Genomic DNA, 20173 nt, shown 5'->3' with positions numbered 1-20173 from the left:
AGATGCCTTTTTCCCTGTTAGAAATTGTGTTTCTGATTGGTTTGACCTTAAAGGACTAAAAACTGACTACTGATTATTGATTACTTGAATTGCCAATTACTTTTTGAATGTTTGATATTTTGCCTTTATAGATTAAATATTTCAAAGACTGATACAAGGAATGTAGAAATGCCTTCAAGAAATGATAACATTTGCATGGCTTCCCAATTAATTTGAACAATTCTCATTTTGGCCACCTTTTCTGCGAAAATCTAAATCAGCCCCTAAGACACTAGTCTTAGGGGCTGATTTAGAGTTTGATGGAGAGGGTACTCCACCACAACAACAACAGAGTACCCTCTTCTCTGAACTGAAGGCCACCCACCTGATTTACAGTCAGATGGACCTTCCATATGTCAGTGATGGAGACTACTCTGTCTCAGTCACTGACATATTGATTCAACTGCTTAAAAGGGCCAGTTAAAACATTTAAATAAACCCCCACACCTTGGGGGAGAGCACCTATGGTGTGTGGGTCATTAATTTTTGTTTTTCAAAAATAAAATGCCACCTTGGGAATTTGTTTTTGAAGAAACTAAGAGGAGGTAAAACTATGAAGGGTGCTGCCATGTTTGACGAAGCCATCTGTCAAACTTTTACCTTTTTGACAAGAAATGCTGTGGCTACAATATTTTTTATATTTAATTTATAAATCGTAAATTGGTTACAATAGTAATTTTCTTTTTAATGTTGTCTTAGAGAAAAAAGATGGTGTATTTTTGGGTTGATAGATGCTTTTTAAAGATTCATAAAAACAAGCAAATAAATTATCTTTCATGATTTATGGATTTTGGGTTTGATTAAATATTTAAGATTGTTTAGTTTTGTCCTTCCTGTAAACCTGTAAAACTGAAAAACTGTATTTCACCTCATCAACAATGACAAGTGTGATTTTTGGGTATTCATTTCAGGTAGAGGATGGTAGGTCCATTATAACTGATTGAAAATCCCCATAATTGTTTTGTTCATTCATCATAGGCTGTAAGAAGAACCCTATCCATATCTGGGAGGCAAATATCCAAACTCATGCAGCTGAAAAAAATCACATAGTGCACTGTAAATATACTAGTCTTTGTTGTACGTAGTTCTCCAAAGGCAATTGGAAATTCAATGAGATCCAGATGAAAGATGAACCTTAGTCAACATATGGCAACTCTGGACATACAAGTTTCCTTGACCTGGCTAGACTCAAGGTGGCACTTTGTAGATTGTGGATAGATAAGTGCATGGTGATGAGGAATGGATTGGCGTATGTCTCCTGAAACAGTGATTTATGAAGGAGGAGGAAAAATACCTACATGAAAAAGTGTGCTATTGTTACCTAATGGCTTGTTATGGGAATATGTTGTCTGGTGCTGGAACAGCATCAACATATCCATCAGGCTCACCCAACACTCCTTCCATTTAGGAAAGAGTTGAAGGCTCACCTCTTTATAGAACACTACTTCACAATGCATTAGCCATCCTCGACTCAGCTCCGTCTCCTCATACTCACTGACTTTATCCTTGTCTGTGACAATATAAAGCACTTTGTTTCCTTTTGGCTAGTTTTTGCTATAGGAGTACTGTATGGAAACCGGTCATTAGTTGTGTGGCCTGCCTGAGTAATGGGGCCACATTGTTCTCCACTGGAAAACCAAACACCCCATTGTAGGGCTTGACTCTCTCAGGGTAGCGAAGCAGAGCAGTCCGAGGTGTACTTGAGGGAGGTGGTGTGGGCTAGTAATCATCATACGCTGGCACGCAATAATAACACTTAATAAATTATTGTCCAGCCTGTGCTTTTTTTAAAAAAAAGGAAAAGTATATTTATTACACACACTACTCAATACTATGCAGTAATTTACAAATAGACATAAAGCTGGTGGAAACACCTCTAATGACATTGCATGATCTACTCTGACCCCCTAAAGGGTCATACAGACCCATCACGTAGTACATTGACTGGGTCAAGGTTCAAGGTCAACAAGCCACATGTCAAAACATCATCATTTTAGGAGAAAAGACAATAATCAAAAACAACTGTGTGTGAATTATTAATACTAATATGGCACTTTGGTCAATAGTCACTGTCAACACTATTATTTCAATAAAGCATCTATAATATGAGGTACTTATGGGTCAATGTTGTTTTTATATACCTACACCACGGAAAACACAATTATAAACACAGCCCTTAGAGAGTATCACATTTTAATGACAAACCTTGTATCTACCAACTTCACTCCTACAGGGCGCTGTACAACATGTACCTTTCATTGGACAACTTCAGGCCACCTTAACTCTAGTTATTGACTTAGCCCATAAAGAAACAGCACTCCCTTGCTGAAGAGCAGGTTCTAGCCTATGACATGTTTAAGCATGCTAGTAAAGTCAAGGGTAGTCATCTTTCCTGTGACCCTTCCTACATAGGGTCAGTACCTTTTCAACAATACCTTGGGCCCTTGGGGGGAGAAGGGGAATTGCCTCACTCCTGCTATTTCCTTGCATCTTTTTGGTACCATAGGCGGCGGCCTGCCGTCCTGGAGCCACCACAAGGGGAGAAAATGGATAACCCCCATAGGGCATTTTCGGGTGCACTTGAAGAGCAGTGAACATTTCCTCTCCTGCTGCTCCTGAAAGAACCACTGCCTTGGTTTGCTTTTGTTGGCCTTGCCATGCGGCCTCACGCTGCACAGCTCTCTCTTTTCTTATTTTTACTGCCACGCAGCCACATGCTAGGCAGCTTTTGCACTTTCTTTTGAGGGAGTAGGGGTTACCCGGGTGGGACCAGAAAACAGACAGTGCTTCATCAGAGTAGTCATGGAAGCCAACCCTGGAATGCCTTAGCCTGCACCCTACGTGGTCTGCAATCCTAAGTGTGGCCACAGGAGCCTTTTCTTCTCTACCCACTCCTGGGGGCAGGGTTTAGTGTTGTGAGGTGACCGTCTGCTCCCCACGGAGATGGGGAGCAGGGGCAGGCCCGCCACAGATGGGGGAGTGCAGCAGCATTCCCCTTTCATCCTTTAATGGTTGGAGCTTGGAGTTGGGGATCCCAGGTCCCTGGGTGAATTCTCGGGGTGCAACAGTGCTCCCCCGTCCATGTGTGTGTGGGGGCTGGGAGTTGGAGATCCTGGGCCACCAGGGCCGGCCTGGAGGGTTGGGATCTCTGGCTCGCTCAGTTCTGGGGAGGGTGCTCTAAGCACTCCCTCTGCCATTAAAAATTGGTACTTTCCTCCCTGTGGCAATCTCCCGGCCCTGGCCCACCCTGAGGATAAATGCTCACCGAGTAGCGCAGCACCACATGCTGTGAGGTTGCGCTGGGGGAGTCAAAGATCAAATCCTTCTCCAGCTCATATCTCGTCCCTGTGGGGCCGTTGTGTGTGTGTTCTTTGGTTTGTATTGCTCCTGGCAGTGAGCACTAGCCACCTGGGGCACTTTCCCCAGGCCTCCTGGCCTCTAAGGTGGCAAGCTTTTCAGGGGGCTGGTTCCACTGATTCCTTGTGCCAGCCTTTGTCCTTGGTTTCCTCTGGGGGTTCTCTCCTCCTTGTCACAGAAGCCCAGTATTTCCCCCAACTTGTCCTTGTGGGGTGTGGGGTGCAAGGAGACCAGCCTCCCGGATCCTGGGAGAGCCTCACTGGTCCTGGGGGCAACTGTAGTCAGAGTCCTTAGTTTAGACGGATGTCTGCGGTTTCCTCCTTCCAGCTGTTCATGACTGCTGCCTCCAGTTCCAGTGTCAAGCAGAAAATCACAACCAAGAGAGAGAGCTCTCCTCCTTGCATAAGACCTTTTGAGTGGGGGCAGAACATTCCAGATGTGAGGAGCCACTGTTCAGTGGGGTAGGTCAAAAACGAGGTGGTCAAAAAGCAAAAAATCTGGTTGGATTTGAGGGGCAGAGCCGATTTCCTTATAAGTGCCATGTGCATACCTATTCATACACTCGAGTCTTTTAAAAAATGATACATATTACTTTCTGATCTGGAGAGACATCAGACAATTGGATGTGTTATTGTACCACCTGCTAGCAGTGGTCAACTGTAAGGACTGGATGACTTACTCAAACAGTGCATTATTTATGTGGTTGGTACTTGGTTTTGGGGGAGGGAGCCATACAAAATACATTGCAGTCTTATCATAAGGCATCTCAAGAACAGATGGATGTTCATTTGACAGTTTTTCATTAAAGGAAGTCTATGATTTTACCATGTCTAGGTGTGGAGATTGTGAACAATGGGTCATATTTGTTAGGAATAGTTCAACTTCAAAATTCCAGTTCCCTTGATATGAGAAAGAGAACTCCATCCAGGTGAAAAATGAGTGATATTTTAGTGGAACAAGAGACATGAGCTATGTTGTGATTTGGTGTTTATAATTCATGTTATATGCTGTATCCAAACATGTGGTGCAAAGTTGAGGAGTTTGGAGGCTGAAGTGGAGTAACCAGACAAGACCAAGGTGTCCATCTAACATACAGAAGTAATGTAAATGTGAATCTTGGTGAAAAGCAAGTGCATAGTTATGATGAACAGACAGTGATGACTGCGAGTGGAACTTCTGAAAACACAGGGCAAAATAAACTACTGATCGTTTAAAGGATGTTAAGAAGCGAGCTGGAGTCCTACTGCCCTTTAAAAACTTATCTACAATGTTTCCACTGCTATTTTTAGGTAGGTATGTAACAGCTGTTTCAATGATCTAAATTTAGTGGTACTCAAAGAGGCATATGTTTCATTGGATGTGCGAGCTGTGTTTAGCTGTGCACTGAAAACAAAGGCAATGCAAGTTGCAGTGGATGCAGTGGAATGTAAGTGGTGTCACTGAAGAGTCAAGTTTGTGGATCCAGCAGAGAAACTATTAATCTACTATTGTTCTATTGAATTACTGCGTGTTGGAGAATTCACACTTAAAATCGCACCTGCTCGCTGTGTGCTTTATGAAAATATCGCCAGAGGGATTGCCTAGTACTGAATTCTTTCATCGGCATATACATGTATCACTGTCACTTTGGAGCACTCGTTGATTAAGGCATCTGGATTTACAACAAATCGAATATCCCAAAAAGAATCCCACATCAGTTTACACAGTTGTATACCTTGCATTCCTACGGTACCAGAGGCTCCAGGAAATCCACAACCGCCGTGCAGAAGGGCTAGGGTGTCCTCTGCACCAAGATTAATAATCTGTATATCTAAACAAAGAAACCATTATTAGTGTTAGATCATTAGTGAATGATGCCAATAATCTACGTCCTCTTGTTTGAAAATAGCAAGAAATGAATTAACTATTTAAAAAAAAACACATGCCACTCAATTGTCCAATGCTACGAGTGTGAGACAAGACTGGATTTTTAAACAAAGAGCTACGGGTGAGTGGTTGGGAACCGTTACAGTATTATCACAACATTTGGATGCAACCAAAATAAATCAGTTCGAGAATAGTTCATGGGTGAGAATGAGCAGAAGGTGGAAGAGCATTGGAGGACCCAATTGACGAATGGCACTACTCAGAGTTCATGTAATCAACCCATATCAGGCAGGACACTGCACCTCTACATAATCAGCCCCTCTCTCTTTCTCATCAAATATCTGCGGGGATGGACTAGGGCAGTGGTTCCCAACCCTTTGACTTCTGGGGACCCCCACTTTATCATTACTGGAACTCGAGGACCCCCACGATTCATAATTCGAATCCAGGGACCACCAACTGAGTCATTACTGAAAGCTGGGGACCTAATCTGTTAATATTATTTAAATTTCTAAGAAGTCGTGGACACCCTGGACCACAGGTTGGGAACCACCGGACTAGCGTGTCCACCTGGCATGGAGGTACATTCTGGACAGGACAGTAATAAATTCAGGACAAAGGGTCACATTCAGGACACAAATTCATTCCAAAGGGTCAAAATGTAGGGTAAAAAAATCAGGACAATAGGTTCATTTTACAAGCACATCCAAAGAGAGGCCATACCCCACTACTTTATCAGTGTGTTTATTTTCTCTTTAGTCAGTATTGACTTTTTTTAATTGCCTCTAGGTACGCTATATGTAGGTGACACATTACATCCTTGCTCAATACTAAATCAATTTATTTCAGCACTGTTTCAAGGCCATCACCCCTATCGAAATGTACCCAATCTTTCTTGGAGAGAAAGCAACAGCACCATTTTGATTATGTTTCTAAACATTTTAAAACCAGTGGCAAACTGCTTGGGAAACATTAAGGTAAGTGGCCTCTGCTAGTTTAAATAAGTTGACCAAAAATCATCTGGGTCTGTCTCACCCTAATCTCTAGTGGACTTTAAACCTAAATACATTAACAAGGCAGAGCAGAACGTTTGGGCTACAGCCTCACATGCAGGAGCAGTACCCACAACTTCCCTGTAGTCTCACAGCACTAAATTGTAAGTCCAGAACCCTATTTTCATCTCAGAACCTGGTGCTTTTACTACCAATCAAAGAGGATGAAATTGAGATCAAATGGGAGGTCCACGGCATCTGATTCAAATGGTTGTTGATAAGAACTAGATAAATAAGCAAGAGAAGAAGGTGTGACAATTCCTAATGTTAGTTAAAATGGGTCTGCCATCAATGTCGGAAAGTATTGTATACCTGAGGACTTGTCTCAGCAGACAGAAGAGGAACTGTCAAGTATTTGAACAAGCAGCACCCACACATCCTGGCAAATTCTTCTGGTGCAATGGTCCACTTGTCATGCTTGTGAAAAGTGAGCAGGGGTCGGACCCCTTGGAAAGTTGTGCTGAGCAACTGTCCACTCTGTCTAAGACATTAAAATGTTGTTCCCGTTACGACAAGGCCAAACCTTCAAAACATTTGGGATGTAAATTACATAAACAAAATGGAAGAATATGATAAAGATTTTAAAATGTAACACATGGTAGCGTTTTCCCCTTTATATACAATTAGACCCCAGATTTAACTGGGAATCAGTTACCTCCCAATACCTTGGGCTAAATATCTGCCATTCCCCCACTGATTTGCAGAATGGAAATCTGGGCAGAGCAACATGGTCCGTCTGAGTCCAGTTTGCTTTTTGGTCTTCTCTTCTGCTTTAAGTAATTGGCTGTGTGGCACTAGCGAAGATGGTGGTACTACTCTGATTATTGTATCATTTTGCAAAACTTACCCTGCTCATCTCACATTCCTTCTTCAGACATGTCCCACATTTGATTTGAGGTCTGCGCACCACTGAGTAGCTCTTTCCACTCTAAAGCTACCCGTGACTGTGGGTGGATTAGGTTTTCTGGACTTAGAACATTATTTTTAACTGTACGGGTCCAATGGGTGGCTCGCTGTCCGTGACTGTGGGTGGATTAGGTTTTCTGGACTTAGAACATTATTTTTAACTGTACCGGTCCAATGGGTGGCTCGCTGGCATCCCCTGCATGAGATGGGGCTTACCTGTAAAGACTTTAAGGAGGGCTTACTGCATTACTCATTGTTTCCCACTCCACCTAAGGTTCTTCCACACAGATTTCTCTTGCCTTACTAGATCCTGCAAACTTACTAACACAAAGAACCCCTATGTTCCTGCGATACCTTTGCTATGCCTTCCTACTAACACAGAATGGCTATGCTCAAGGCAACTCCGTCATTTGCATGCTGCAGTCCTCTCAAAATTGTGGATTTGTTTTTTGACAGTGAGCAACTAGATTTCCAAACATTTATGGCAGACTCCAATCTTCACTCCAGTCAACTCCTTACTTACGAGCATCCTAAACAATCATTATATGCTTTATTTCATGTCCGCCACTTAGCACCAACCCAGCATGAGGTGTGTCAGATGTTTTACAACATTGGAACTGGTGGCAAACTGATAAGATGGATGTATAGAGCTTTCCAGCAACATGTTTTACAAAAACACAATATCACACTGCAGAGGAAGGATTAATTTCCTTCGACTATTGTAATTTGGACTGAGGTCTCACTCTTGGTATCGATCTGAGATCTGAGAGCACCCTGTCACACAGAGACGAATGAGGTCTGAAAAACATTTTATTGCACAGACATGGGATATTTTGGCGAAGGACTTTAAAGACACCAAGGATTATACTCTTCCCCCTTAAACCACTGTGACACATACATTTCCAGTTTCTGTGTACTAGTTGTTCCTGCCACATCTAGGCAACTACACAATGTAGTGGTCTAAGGGTGCCTATTTCTGACAGTGTGTCATGAGTCCTCACTAGAACATTTTCTTCAAAGCACCATAGTGTTCATTGCTCTGCTTCACTAAACTGATAGGTAAGGCCCTGGCAAATGGGAAAGGGGTTGTTGAGGGACAGTTTATTATGGGTCAGTTTGTTAGACAGAAAAAAATAAAAATTGAGTGCTAACTCTTCATAAATGTGTATAGTCCAACAATGTCTTCTGAAAATGTACAATGGAATCTGTTGTTACATTCCTAGCTACTATGCTGGTATGTAACCTTTTCTGACAGACAACAATAAAATCTTAGAAAAAAACGTATTCTAGTGTTTCACTTTAGTCATTAGATCATAACATGCCACTGACATCTATATAAAGTGAAAGTTTCTAAACATGAACTTTAAAACGTTCATTAACCCTCCTGCCTCACAATACCACAAGTGAACAAAGTGAACTAATTGTCTTGTGTTTCTTACATCATGGCCAATATTTGTGTTCTGGATGGTGGCACACTACAGGCTAATGAGATATACAAGTGAGGATTTTGTACACAGTCCATCTTCAACTGATTTACTTGAAAGTGTTCTCAAATGTCACTTTAGAGAAAATTAGGCACATGTGACTTACATCACACAGTTTCGTCATGCAGGAAATAATGGATGTGAAGTGTACCCAGGCTTTCCGGCCACACATAGTGCATGTTAGCTACTGACTGGGTTCATTTCTTTTCCTCATTCCCCTTTAAAACCAGAAAACAGTGGGTTGTGTACAATTATGTAGGATGAATAGTAAGTACACTGTGTTAAGTAAATACAGATTACAGGTTAATCTAACACAATATGTAAAAATGAAAAAAGTGCATAATGAAGGTAGGGGAAGGCAGGACATCATTTGCTAATATCAGTGGCTTTTTCAGACATTACATAGCTATTCAATGCAGCTGTCAAAGTGCATTAAAAAATGTATAGATACTGCAGGGGGTACAGGGTCAGTGTGCGAGGAGGCGGAATCAAAGGCAAAGCTAAAAAGTACAAAATAATCCTTAACCATTTTGTGACCTTTCATAGTCAGTAATTATAAAATAACACACACCTTCAATTACAAATAAATGAAAGTTATATTAATCAGTGGGAAATGCACTATTTTATGTTAGAAAAGAAGCCTCTGTTGGTTAATGCGATCACTACAGATGTCTATATGAGGAATCAGAGACCCATAGAACTGAATGCTGTTTGGTGCAGCAGGGAAAGTGACTTGTGCATTTTAGTGCAACAACGTCTCTGAAAGCACAGTGAATGTGTAAGTCATTATTTTAAATTTGCATTACACACAGTGTAATATAGACTGCCACAAAATGACCATATACATTTGGGTTGAAGCTAAAAAGTGCTTCTAAAATATAGATTTCAATAATATGCAGGTTATACCGAGTTCAAACATATTTTTTTACCTATCCATGAAAAGCCCACACTCACCAGCTCAACATGAAACACCCTTACACTCCCTCTCAAAAAGAAAAAATCTTTGCTATCAGGAAGCTTCAAGTGACTCCATCAATTCATGTCTGTATCAGCTCTCAAATAGCCTTTACATTTGCAAATTTACCAGGTGGGCACATTTGCATTTCTTTCAGGAAGTAGGCACCCCCGTAAGAAGGCTTTTTTCTTATCTGTCTGCCCCTCCATCTGGATCACAGCACAGGAGACTCTCTCGCTTCACGCCAGTTGGAGAATCTGAATTGTTGGAATTAACTTTTGTTTTTTAATTGAAAGCTTAACATTACAAACAAATGCCATCCCTTAAACCATCCATTATGGACAAACAACATTATACCGCCAGGTCCGTGTCAGAGAGGGGCCCTTCAGGGATTGATACTGACCTGGTGTAGGCCTCATAATGTGACTCGTCTGTTGGGGCTTACTGAAAGGCTGTGTGCTCACTGCATTATACTTTATGGGCAGAATCTGTGCCCTGCACATTTTCGGCATACTTAGGCCTAGAGCTGCTGGTCCCGTTGTAGGGTAAACATGTACACATAATGCAGATCCACTGCAACGTTTGTAATAATTGTACCTCTCTTAATATTTTGAAAATTATCAACTTTTTGCTGGCTCAGCTATGGTGACATTCCATGCCTTTGTTCCCCCTATTTCGGCCACGTTAATCATTCTGCTCTCCAGCAGGTGTACAAAGACCTTCCCACACAATAAAGCCAAAACAGTGCTTGACCCAGTTACTGGGAAAGGAAGGGGTGAGGAGGAAATGTACATGAGCAGGACAAATCACAATAAAGATAGTTTCAGCATGCTGCAAAAAGATAGTAGTGCCCTAGGAGTGCACCAGAATCCTCTGTGGGGGTCAATATTTACATATTGGGCTTTTTCTGGTGGACCACGAATGGCTAAGGGCACCACCAACGGTTTCAAGGTGTTGCGAGGGGGCGGCAGGAAGTGCAGCATTGCCCTGGAAAATGTGCTTTTGAAGTTGCCTTAATTCTCCCAGGGATTTAAACCTGTGGCCCCAAGAGGTACTTTCGATGTTTCCAAAGCACTCCTAGATCCTGTCATTTTGTAACTATGTTTGGGAATGTAGCAAACCCAGTTGGATCAGGTCAGGCTGTATTGGGTCTCGTCAATCCTAAAACTGCAATAGCAGTATAGTTAAAGTAGAAATGAGAAGGTGGGACAATCCTTTGTTGTCAACCTTAGTGGATGACAATGAAAGGTTTTACATTTTAAGGCATAACATTGAAAGTTGGTCGTGACTTCATTGAGTTCAATAGTGGATTGTATCATGTTTCTACTTTTATGGATGTGGTGTTATCCTGAATAAGCAAGCAGGCTTGCCTTACTGATACTGACACCATCTTAAATTGTGATACTGTATCAAGGGTTTAGGGCTTGCTTGCAGTGTACACTGTTCTGAGGATGTCATTAGTTTCCAAAGTTATCTCTATCTACCTGAGTGTACATATTTGTAATTAATAATGAATGCATAGTATTTACTAATATTGGTGTAATAAAAGTACTATTTGTTTTTATGTCTTTTCATTAATACAGCCCAGTGAGCTGGATTACTAACCTCACTTCTTACCATGAGTAGGTCTTGGACTGCTCTGCATCGCTACCCTGAGAGAGTCAAGTACTAAAGAAGAGCGTTTTGTTACTAGTAAAGAGGAGACTGTGGACTTATTACTTGTGAAGGAGTTACATCCTTTGCATCTAATAACCCTATTTCAACCTAGGAAGGTTTTCTCAGCCTCAGAATTTTTGGGGTAGCCTTGAAGCAAAATGTCAGAAAACTAAAAGAAATATGTGGGTGTTAAGCACATTAGACTGATCAAAATGTGAAATAATGTTAAAGAAATGATCTAAAAAATAGCGCAAAAGAGCGTATACTAATGCTAAATGGGTCTGGTGCACACCTGTCTCTCCCCTTACAATGTATTAATGACATTTATCACACACCTGCCACTCTATACTCTTTCTTTTAATCTTCCCTTACCCATATGTCTTTGTTCCTCTGCCTCACACTATCTTTCTCTTTGCCTTCCTACTGCCTCATTTGTTTCTCTATTCTATAGTGTCTCTTACTCTCTAGAGTGCCTTCTGTCTTTACCTATGTCCCCTTTCATAATACCCTTCTGTCTCTCTTCTTTTGTCTCTTATTTCTCATATGTCTTTTTCTCCCTTATTTTTTCTCATGCTCGTTTTTCCTTTATCTTCCTGCACCTCTATATGCATCTGGACCTCTTTTTTTTAATCTCCTAACCTTCCTCAACTCACCCATGGCACTGACAAGCACATTCACAAACTGCAAACCTGGGGAGTTCTACTATGAGTGTCAAAAGTGAGGGCCTCATTACGCCAAAGTAGCTGTCTGGCCTCCACATTATGGCCATGGCAGAACCACCACGGTCCGACCGTGGCTCCGCCACGTTGCTGCCAGTCGATAGCCTGGCAGTGCCAGCAGTCTTAATCCACCAAGGATTACAAGTCCCCTCTCCTAGGGCTTTTGGATGGCGTCCCACCCCCATGTAAAGGCTGGAGGAGACGGGTGCTGGGGGCCCCATGGGGGCTCCTGAATTACCCATGCACTTGGCATGAGCACTGCAGGGAAGTGCATGGGCAGTGCAGGGGTCCCGATGGACAGCCCCGTCGCAGTTTTCACTGCCCGAATTATGGGCAGTGAAAAGAGCGATGGGTGCTATCACACCCAACGCACCACAACTTTGCCGCCGGCTAGATTATGAGCCGGCATCAATGTTGTGGCCTGTTTCCCACTGGGCCATCGGGAAACTCTTAATAGGGCCAGCGGGTGGAAAACCGGAGTGGTGGTTTTCCTATCTGCCAAACTCAAAATGAAGCCCTGAGTATTGTGTGTCACGTGCCTGAACCCATGTTCAGCAGATGCGCAGGTGCAAGCAAAATAAAGGATTGTGAGTACTAGTATTTGATGATTCTACAATATTTGAGCTGCGCTTGGAGGGAGAAATTTGGCAAAAGTTAATGTCTTATGAGGTTAGGGAGTGGTCGGAAGGAGGATTAGTTATTTCTATTAAATACTGAGAAGACAATTTAAAAATTTGCACAGGTAAAAAAAAAAATCTTGAAGCATCTATGGCAGAACCCTTTCAGAGGGCCAGAAGGAAGCAGGGACTACTGGGCCCAACCATGGGGTTCTAGCCTTTTATTCCTGCTCTTCTTGGGTCCGATCTACCCTGGCTTCAGAGTAACTAGACCAAGAACTACTTCTTTCAGCACTTGATTTTCAAGGCTAGCGCATGTCGAGCAGTCCAAGGCTGATCGAGGGAGAGGTAGGTGTGAAGCATACACAGACCCAAAAGTCAGTAACCGCAATAGGCTGATTGTCCAGTCAAATACTCCCTTTTATGAAAAAGTAGTATCTTACTGTAACCACACAAAGCAGAGAAAAAACACCTTGAATAGTAAGCACCGTCTTTTAAGGTTGATGTTCTAGGATCGTTCTGGCAGCATCCTTGAGTCCATTTTCCCGTTTTATTGGGCCTGGCTATTCCCTATTCAGTAATGGAGGAGACCTCAAATGTGGCATACCCTAGATCCCACACGATAAAGTCTAGGTTTAGCCTTTAAAGTCAAGGTTAGCAGCGCAAGTTCTAAATTTGTGCAAGTCCCTAGGAGGCCTGAAGGCCTAGAAACTTCTTCACAGACCCATTGGCCGCCAACAAGTATAGGAGGCCTGGGGAATATTTTTGACAGGTCGGGCTTGGTCAGTCTCTGGACAGGCTGTGTCAGTGTCAGATTATCTCTCGGTTGGTCCTGCAGCAATTGCCAAGTGTTCTTCACAGCAGCTTTGCACAACGATCCTATGGAAATATGACTTCTAAATTGGCCCACCCTAGTGCACAGGGGTCCCTGACTCTGGCTTGCACAAAAGTGACAGCTCCTGCTTCACAGAAGCTACCATCTGGCACCCAGGACTTCAGTGCTCACAAGGAAAAAGACAGGTGGACAGCTCAAACTCTTATAATCATATCATTCAGACCAGATGTCTCACACTTTACTCACTGGGCTCTACTTTTTTATATATTATTTTTTATTGCCATTCCAGCATTGACAATCAAAACCCTGCGGAACGTACACAGGCTAAAACTATAGTCAACAACTCAACAAATCCTCCTTTAGTGTTGTAGCACCGTTACATTTCTACTGTCCCCTGGCTCATCCCACACAGTAGAAATTTGCCATCAACAATAACATCTATCCCAGGATAAGCTAGAGTAAACAAAAATTAGAGCTGTGACATAGGCTTAATGCAACAACCCAATATAACTCCACCTTTCCCTCCTGTACATCCAGAGTAATATCTGGCAATAACTGTGGCATTAATATGGCAGCCGTGGGTGGCAATCCAAATGGATACCAAGAGACAGGGCCCCTTCATTAAGGCCACAGTGGGTTGTCCAACATTGTTGTTAGGGTGTGCGTCATCCCTCCCCAGGCAAACAAATCATCTGTCAATTTGTCATCTTGCCTAATGTACCACATGTGGGCTCCTGAGCCCCCACCCACTCTATGAGGTCATGCCGCCACATTCTCAGCTGCAGAGTTCGAGCATTTAGCCAGTCAATCACTATGCGCCGCTTGGTGATAATTAGTCCTAGCATTGTCTACCTTCTGCGCACTTCTTTTTGGGGGGCTGTCGGAATGGAGGGGCCGCGGAGAGAGAGATTCGCTCTAGTCCCTCTGCGGGTACATTCGGGGGAGAAGGAAGTGACAGTGAAGGGACGGGATTGGTAGCAGGTAGGTGGGGATGGGACTAGGGGAGGGGGGATGAAAGGGGTATAAGGGGAGGGATCAGCCTCTTTCCGCGCCGATCATCATGCGGGGCGGAATTTGGCCGGGAGGGCTTCATTTGAGTGCAGGCAAGTTTTACTTTCTAATTTTCACCGGCATTTGGCTTTCGGTCTTGCCGGCGAGGTTTCTAGCCTCGGGACATTTGTTGCTTCAGCGCCATGGCAACAGGCCACGACGCTGAAGCAGTGAGGGCCACGCTTCACGTTATTGGCGGAGCCGACCTCCTCAGGCCTGGTGTACTGGACCAGGCCTAGGTTGGCATGGTGCAGCCGACGCGCATCGCGTTGGGCCGGGTAGCGGCTGTGGTAGCCGTGTGTACATCCCCAGAGAGGGTTAAAAAGCCCACAAAAACAGCAGGAGAGTGGGCACGAGGCACGTCCACCCCTCTTCATAATACAGAGGATGGGGAAACAGGGCAGGGGGAAGGAAAAGTATTGGAACAAGTGGGGCCAGAGGAACAGGTGGAAGAGGCCCCTGGCGACTGCCAGAAGCAGCTAACTGCTGCTGGGCCTGGAATGGCTAGCAGACAGGGTGAACAGGGTTTGCCTGGGCCCAGTATTGAGTTGGCCCCTTTAGATCTTTCTTTACCTAAGGGTGGTACAGCACTAATGAAGGGCTCCATGCCCCCATGAAAAAGAAGGGCAAGAGTGCGGGTAAGTCAGGGGGTGGGCCTGTCAAGGCCAAGGCAGGGAGAGGAAAGGTCAGAAAGGCCGGGCATGGGGATGGAGGAGTGTCAGTCGTGACGGAGTTGGGGGGGTCAGGCAGGGCAGGTGGGATTTGGGTGAGGCATGGGACCTGGAGGCCAGAATTCAAGAACAGCGCCGTATTGTGGCGGAGACAGAATAGAGGTGGGCCCAACTGTTTAGGGACAGGGATGGGGCAGGGGCACGAGGCAGGCAGCTAAAGAGAGCAGCTGAAGGTTTGGAAGGGATGGGACCCCGCCTCAGGAATCAGGTTGAGGTAGTTGGGTCTGGGTACTGCAGGTCGTGGTTGGGAGGGGTCAGGAGGCTTGTGCGGCCGGAGCTTTGAACGGCACGGTGAGATCCAGTGGCGCACACAGCCACAATGGGCACAGATGAACAATGCCAGTGTATGAGACTGGCAGAAAGAAGGTGATGCCAACGGAGCGCAACACAGCTTCAGCACGTTGGTCTGAAGCACTAGAGGTGTCTTCAGCGGCCTTCTCTAACCCGCAGGATCGGGGTCAATGCAGAGATGGTGTGTGCCATGAGGGTCTGGAAGAAGATTTGTTGAATAATTTGCTAATGAGTGGTGGTGTTGACAGCAGGTGTGAGATGGATGAGGAGGATGTGGTGGAGCTTGATTGTGATGAGGATATGGATGAGTGGGAGGATGGGGAGATTCGCGAGGCAGAGGTGAGCAGCGGTAAAGGGAGAGGGAGAGGGCGCAGGAGCAGTGTAACCCCTTCTTCTGTTTCTATTTTGCAGGATCGCATGTCTGCTGGCGGGTCACAGGCGGTACGGCAAGTTCTGGCACGTGGTCGCAGGTCAAAGAAAGTTGCATGGCCTTTAGGGGCACAAGGCAGAGGTAAGGGGCAATGGTGGTCAGCCTGGGGGGACAGTTCTGGTTTCAGTGGGACATGTAGACGTAAGTCTATAGGGGTAGGTCATTTTTCGGTTCATGATACAACTGCAGAAGGGGTCCTGCAGGGTGGGGACAGTGCAAAGGCTAAGGATGCAAATGCAACAGCCAGAAGTGAAGCTGGAAGCCAGGTGACTGGGGAGGTCACGGGGCCCCGAGGACAAATATGGGGAGGGCACAGGAAGCGGCTTCCATACATGGGTCTGGCCATTGCATTGGGTTTGCATGTAGCGGATAAACCAAAAGCCAGGATATGGAAGCATGAATATATGTACGTTTTTAAGCTCCTAAATAGTGACATACAGGCCTAAGAGGGATCCAAGGAAGAGGAGTGGGAGTTAGCGCGTAAGCCAAGAGTTCCAATCACAATGGATAACTGAACTTCAGCCTTCTTGATTTTTGCAAGTATATACTGCGAGAAGTTCCCAGACAGGGCCATAGCGCTATTTAAATAATACATGGATATTATAAGGAAATCCCGATGCATTTCGGGGGTTTCGCTTGGCTGAGTTATGATGAAGAGTTCAGGGCTAGTGTGAGAGTCAATCCTGATAAACCTTGGGGAGACGTAGATCCGGAATTGTGGATGCAGTGGATGGCGTCAGCACAGTCCACCGCATCTACACACACCTCAAGCGGCCTGCCTGTAGTTTAGAAGCCTTTTTAGGCCCATCCCGCCCAAGGAGGGGTGGGTGTTTGTCAACGGACCCCGGTATCCATGACAGGAGCCTGTTGGAACTTTATTAAAGGTTTCTGTTCCAGACAGCCCTGCAAGTTTAAGCATGATTGCTCCAAGTGCAGGGGCCGACATCTGGTTACAAAATGTTTTTCCCTCTCCAGCCCAGCAGAGCAATGACGTGCGTCCAAGGGGAGAGGCATGCAGGGTGCTCCTGCGCCAAAGGGCTCCTACGCCAATGAGACTGGAGGCTCTTCTGCCCTGGTTACATAGCTACCCAGATAGGGCCACGGCTTGTAAGTTAGCGTAGGGTTTTCAAGATGGTTTACGGGTCAGTTACCAGGGTCCGCGTCTGAGGCGGTGGGCAGATAATTTGCGGTCTGCCAATGAGATGCGACAAGTGGTACATGACAAAGTGGCTGAAGAGGTGTCTTTGGGCAGAATTGCAGGGCCTTTCTATGAATGGCCAAGTAAGGATCTGATGATATCTCCTTTGGGAGTAGTGCCAAAAAAGGTGCCAGGTGAATTTCGCCTGATTCATCATTTGTCATGGCCGGAGGATGTCTCTGTTAATGATTTCATTGCACCAGAGGATACTAGAGTGGTTTACGCATCAATAGACGATGCCATCAAGTTGGTCTGGTAATGTGGCAAAGGTGCGGAGCTGGCAAAATGCGACTTACAATCGGCCTTCAGGCTGCTGCCATACACCCGGAGGATTTTGATTTGTTGGGTATGCAATTTGATGGGGCAATTTATGTTGACAGGGTCCTCCCTATGGGTTGCCACATTTCTTGTGCGCTTCTTGAAGCATTCAGTACCTTTCTACAGTGGGTTTTTGTCAAAAGGAGTGATCATCGTACGGTGACTCACTATTTGGATGATTTTCTTTTTGTATGTACAGCTAGTTCTGGGGCCTGTGGGAGGGCGCTGACTGGTTTTCAGGAGTTATCACAACAGGTGGGAGTGCCTTTGGCTCCCGAGAAGACAGAAGGACCACAGTCTGTGTTAACCTTTTTGGGTATAGAATTGGATGCAAACGCTTTGGTTGCCAGACTGCCAGCGCCTAAGGTGGAAGAAATGCTGGAATTTTTGGGCACCATGCGGGTACTGAGCAATATTGATCTGCTCAGAAGCTGCTGGGTTACCTTAATTTCGCTTGCAGGGTAGGACATTCTGTAGGCGTTTGGGTTTAGCCATGTCTGGAGCGGTACCGCCACACCACAGGATACGTGTCTCGGTAGGATTGAGAGAGGATGTCAGGGTGTGAGAAACCTTTTTGACAGTCTTTAATGGTGTATCCATGTATTCTGCAAAGAAGATACAGTTTGGCAAGCACAGATTTTTTCAGATGCAGGAGGAGCCACAGACTTTAGGCTTTTTTGGGACGGAAGGTGGTGCGAGGAAGCATGGCCCAAGCAAAGGCTGCAGAAGGGTAGGAGCATTGCCTTACTGGAGTTTTTTCCACTCCTGGTGGCATTGGCAGTATGGGGGCATGAGGTCGCCAATAGGACAGTGGTTTTTCGGGTTGACAGCATGACAGTCGTTGAGTTAGTCAACAGGCAGAGAGCGAGGGACCTCAGGGTGTTGCGCTTGTTGCTCGAGTTCATGCTTCGATGTTTGTTGTTAAATGTTATCTTCAAAGCTGCTCACTTACCTGGGGTATACAACAAGATTGCAGGTTCCCTATCTCCTTCACTGTGGCAACGTTTTCGCAGTTTGGCACCAGGAGCGGAGCAGAACAAGGCTGCGTTCCGGCAGACATTTGGGAGTGGGGAGCATGATGATCACTGGGCTGGTGGAGATGTTCTTAGCGGAATCCACTTGACAGAGTTATCGACTGGCATGGCTGGATTTTCAATCCTTCGAGTTGTTTTCTGCAATTTTTGGTCACAAAATGCTAAAGAACTGGAGTTACGCGAGTTGCGTTTTGTGCTTTTCATGATTGGAAAAGGGCTGTTGCCTGCGACCACTGGTGGTAAATTGGCTGGGGTTTCTTTTTATGGGAAGATGTTTTTTGGTTCTGATCCAGCTAAGGATGATTTGTTGGGGAAGATGCTGAAAGGTTGGGGTAGGGTCAAGTCAATTTCAGGTAGGGCGGCTAGAGAGCCCATTACTTTTGATATATTACTGGAACTGTTGCACGTTTTGTCTGTGTGTTGCATGGATGATTACGAGCTGGCTTTGTTCCGTTTATGCATGGTGTGGATGTTTTTTTGCGCTTTTCGAGTGTCCAAATTGTTGAGGGTAGGGAGAGGAGCAGGTGTGCATGTCGGGGAGATTTGTCTGCATTGGGAACGTTTGGGTATTTGGCTAAGGCGATCCAAGACTGATCAGTTAGGGAAAGGCAAATGGGTGTGGCTGGAAAAAGGTGGTAATGTTACAGCTTGTCCGTTTTTGGAATGTCTGAGTTTCCGTGGCGTGAGGGGTGTTTCAAGAGAGAACGGAGTTTTTGTACATAGGTCTGGTGCTAAGCTTACCAGTTTCCAGTTTTTGCAAGTGTTAAGGATGGCTTCAAGGCGGACAGGTTGCCACGCTCTTGATTTTGGTACACATTCATTTAGGATTGGGGCAGCTACTGCTGCAGCACATTTGGGTTGGGACTGGGCAGAGATCAGGGCTATAGGGAGATGGAAGTCTAGATGCTGCGAGCTCTATGTGAGGCCTTAGAGGGGCTTGTTTGTTTTTTAAACTGTTTTTGGTTAGTCAAGTTTAGCATGAGGTTGTTGGGGTGTGGGTTAAAATTTTGAGACCATTATTACAGTTCCTTTTCTTTGCAGGGTGTGTGTCCAGCCCACGGAAGGACAAGATTGTCACATGGCTGGTCGGCCATTCCTTTATCCACTGGGCGGCGAAGTTTGCGGAAAAGCAGATTTATGGACGGGTTTTGGGACTCCCTAGTAATCAACATGAAGTTTTTTGGTGGGGCAAAAGCGGCATGAGGTGGGGAAATCTGCTTCCTTTCATAACTTCTAGCTTGCCGAACTGGGGTTGTCCCGATTTGCTGATGATTCATCTGGGGGAAAACGACCTTGTGAAACTGTCAGGGCTCACACTACTGCAACACATGCACAGAGACTTGGAGCTCCTAAAACAGAGGTTGCATGGTACCTGCTTGGTTTGGACTGAGTTTGTGCCTCGACGAGCGTGGAGCCATGGAGCGGGCTCGCAAGAAGCTTAATCAAGCTATGAGGGTTTTCTGTTGGGCACATAGGATAAAAGTCTTAAAATATGAGGACATCACAGAGCACGATGAGGCACTTTTCAGGGCAGACGGAGTGCACTTGTCTGAATTGAGGAATGCATATTATCTGACGGATCTGAGGTTATTGTTGGGGGACTTGTGGGGAGAGAAGATGTGGCTCAGAGAGCAG

At 45.1% G+C, this 20173-nt stretch overlaps 1 protein-coding gene across 1 annotated transcript in view; it reads right to left on the bottom strand.

Moving 5' to 3' along the window:
• Positions 1–20173, bottom strand: part of LOC138301221 (ficolin-1-B-like) — a 115720-nt gene that overhangs the window by 72112 nt on the left and 23435 nt on the right. The window contains exon 2 of the mRNA XM_069241466.1: positions 5111–5206. Coding sequence (XP_069097567.1) covers positions 5111–5206 — 96 coding nt within the window. The remainder of the gene's footprint in view (positions 1–5110; positions 5207–20173) is intronic.

The sequence above is a fragment of the Pleurodeles waltl genome, chromosome 6, assembly GCF_031143425.1.
Source record: "Pleurodeles waltl isolate 20211129_DDA chromosome 6, aPleWal1.hap1.20221129, whole genome shotgun sequence".
NCBI lineage: Eukaryota > Metazoa > Chordata > Amphibia > Caudata > Salamandridae > Pleurodeles > Pleurodeles waltl.
The sequence above is the reverse complement of the archived record's forward strand: the minus strand, read 5'-3'. Positions and strand labels throughout refer to the sequence as shown.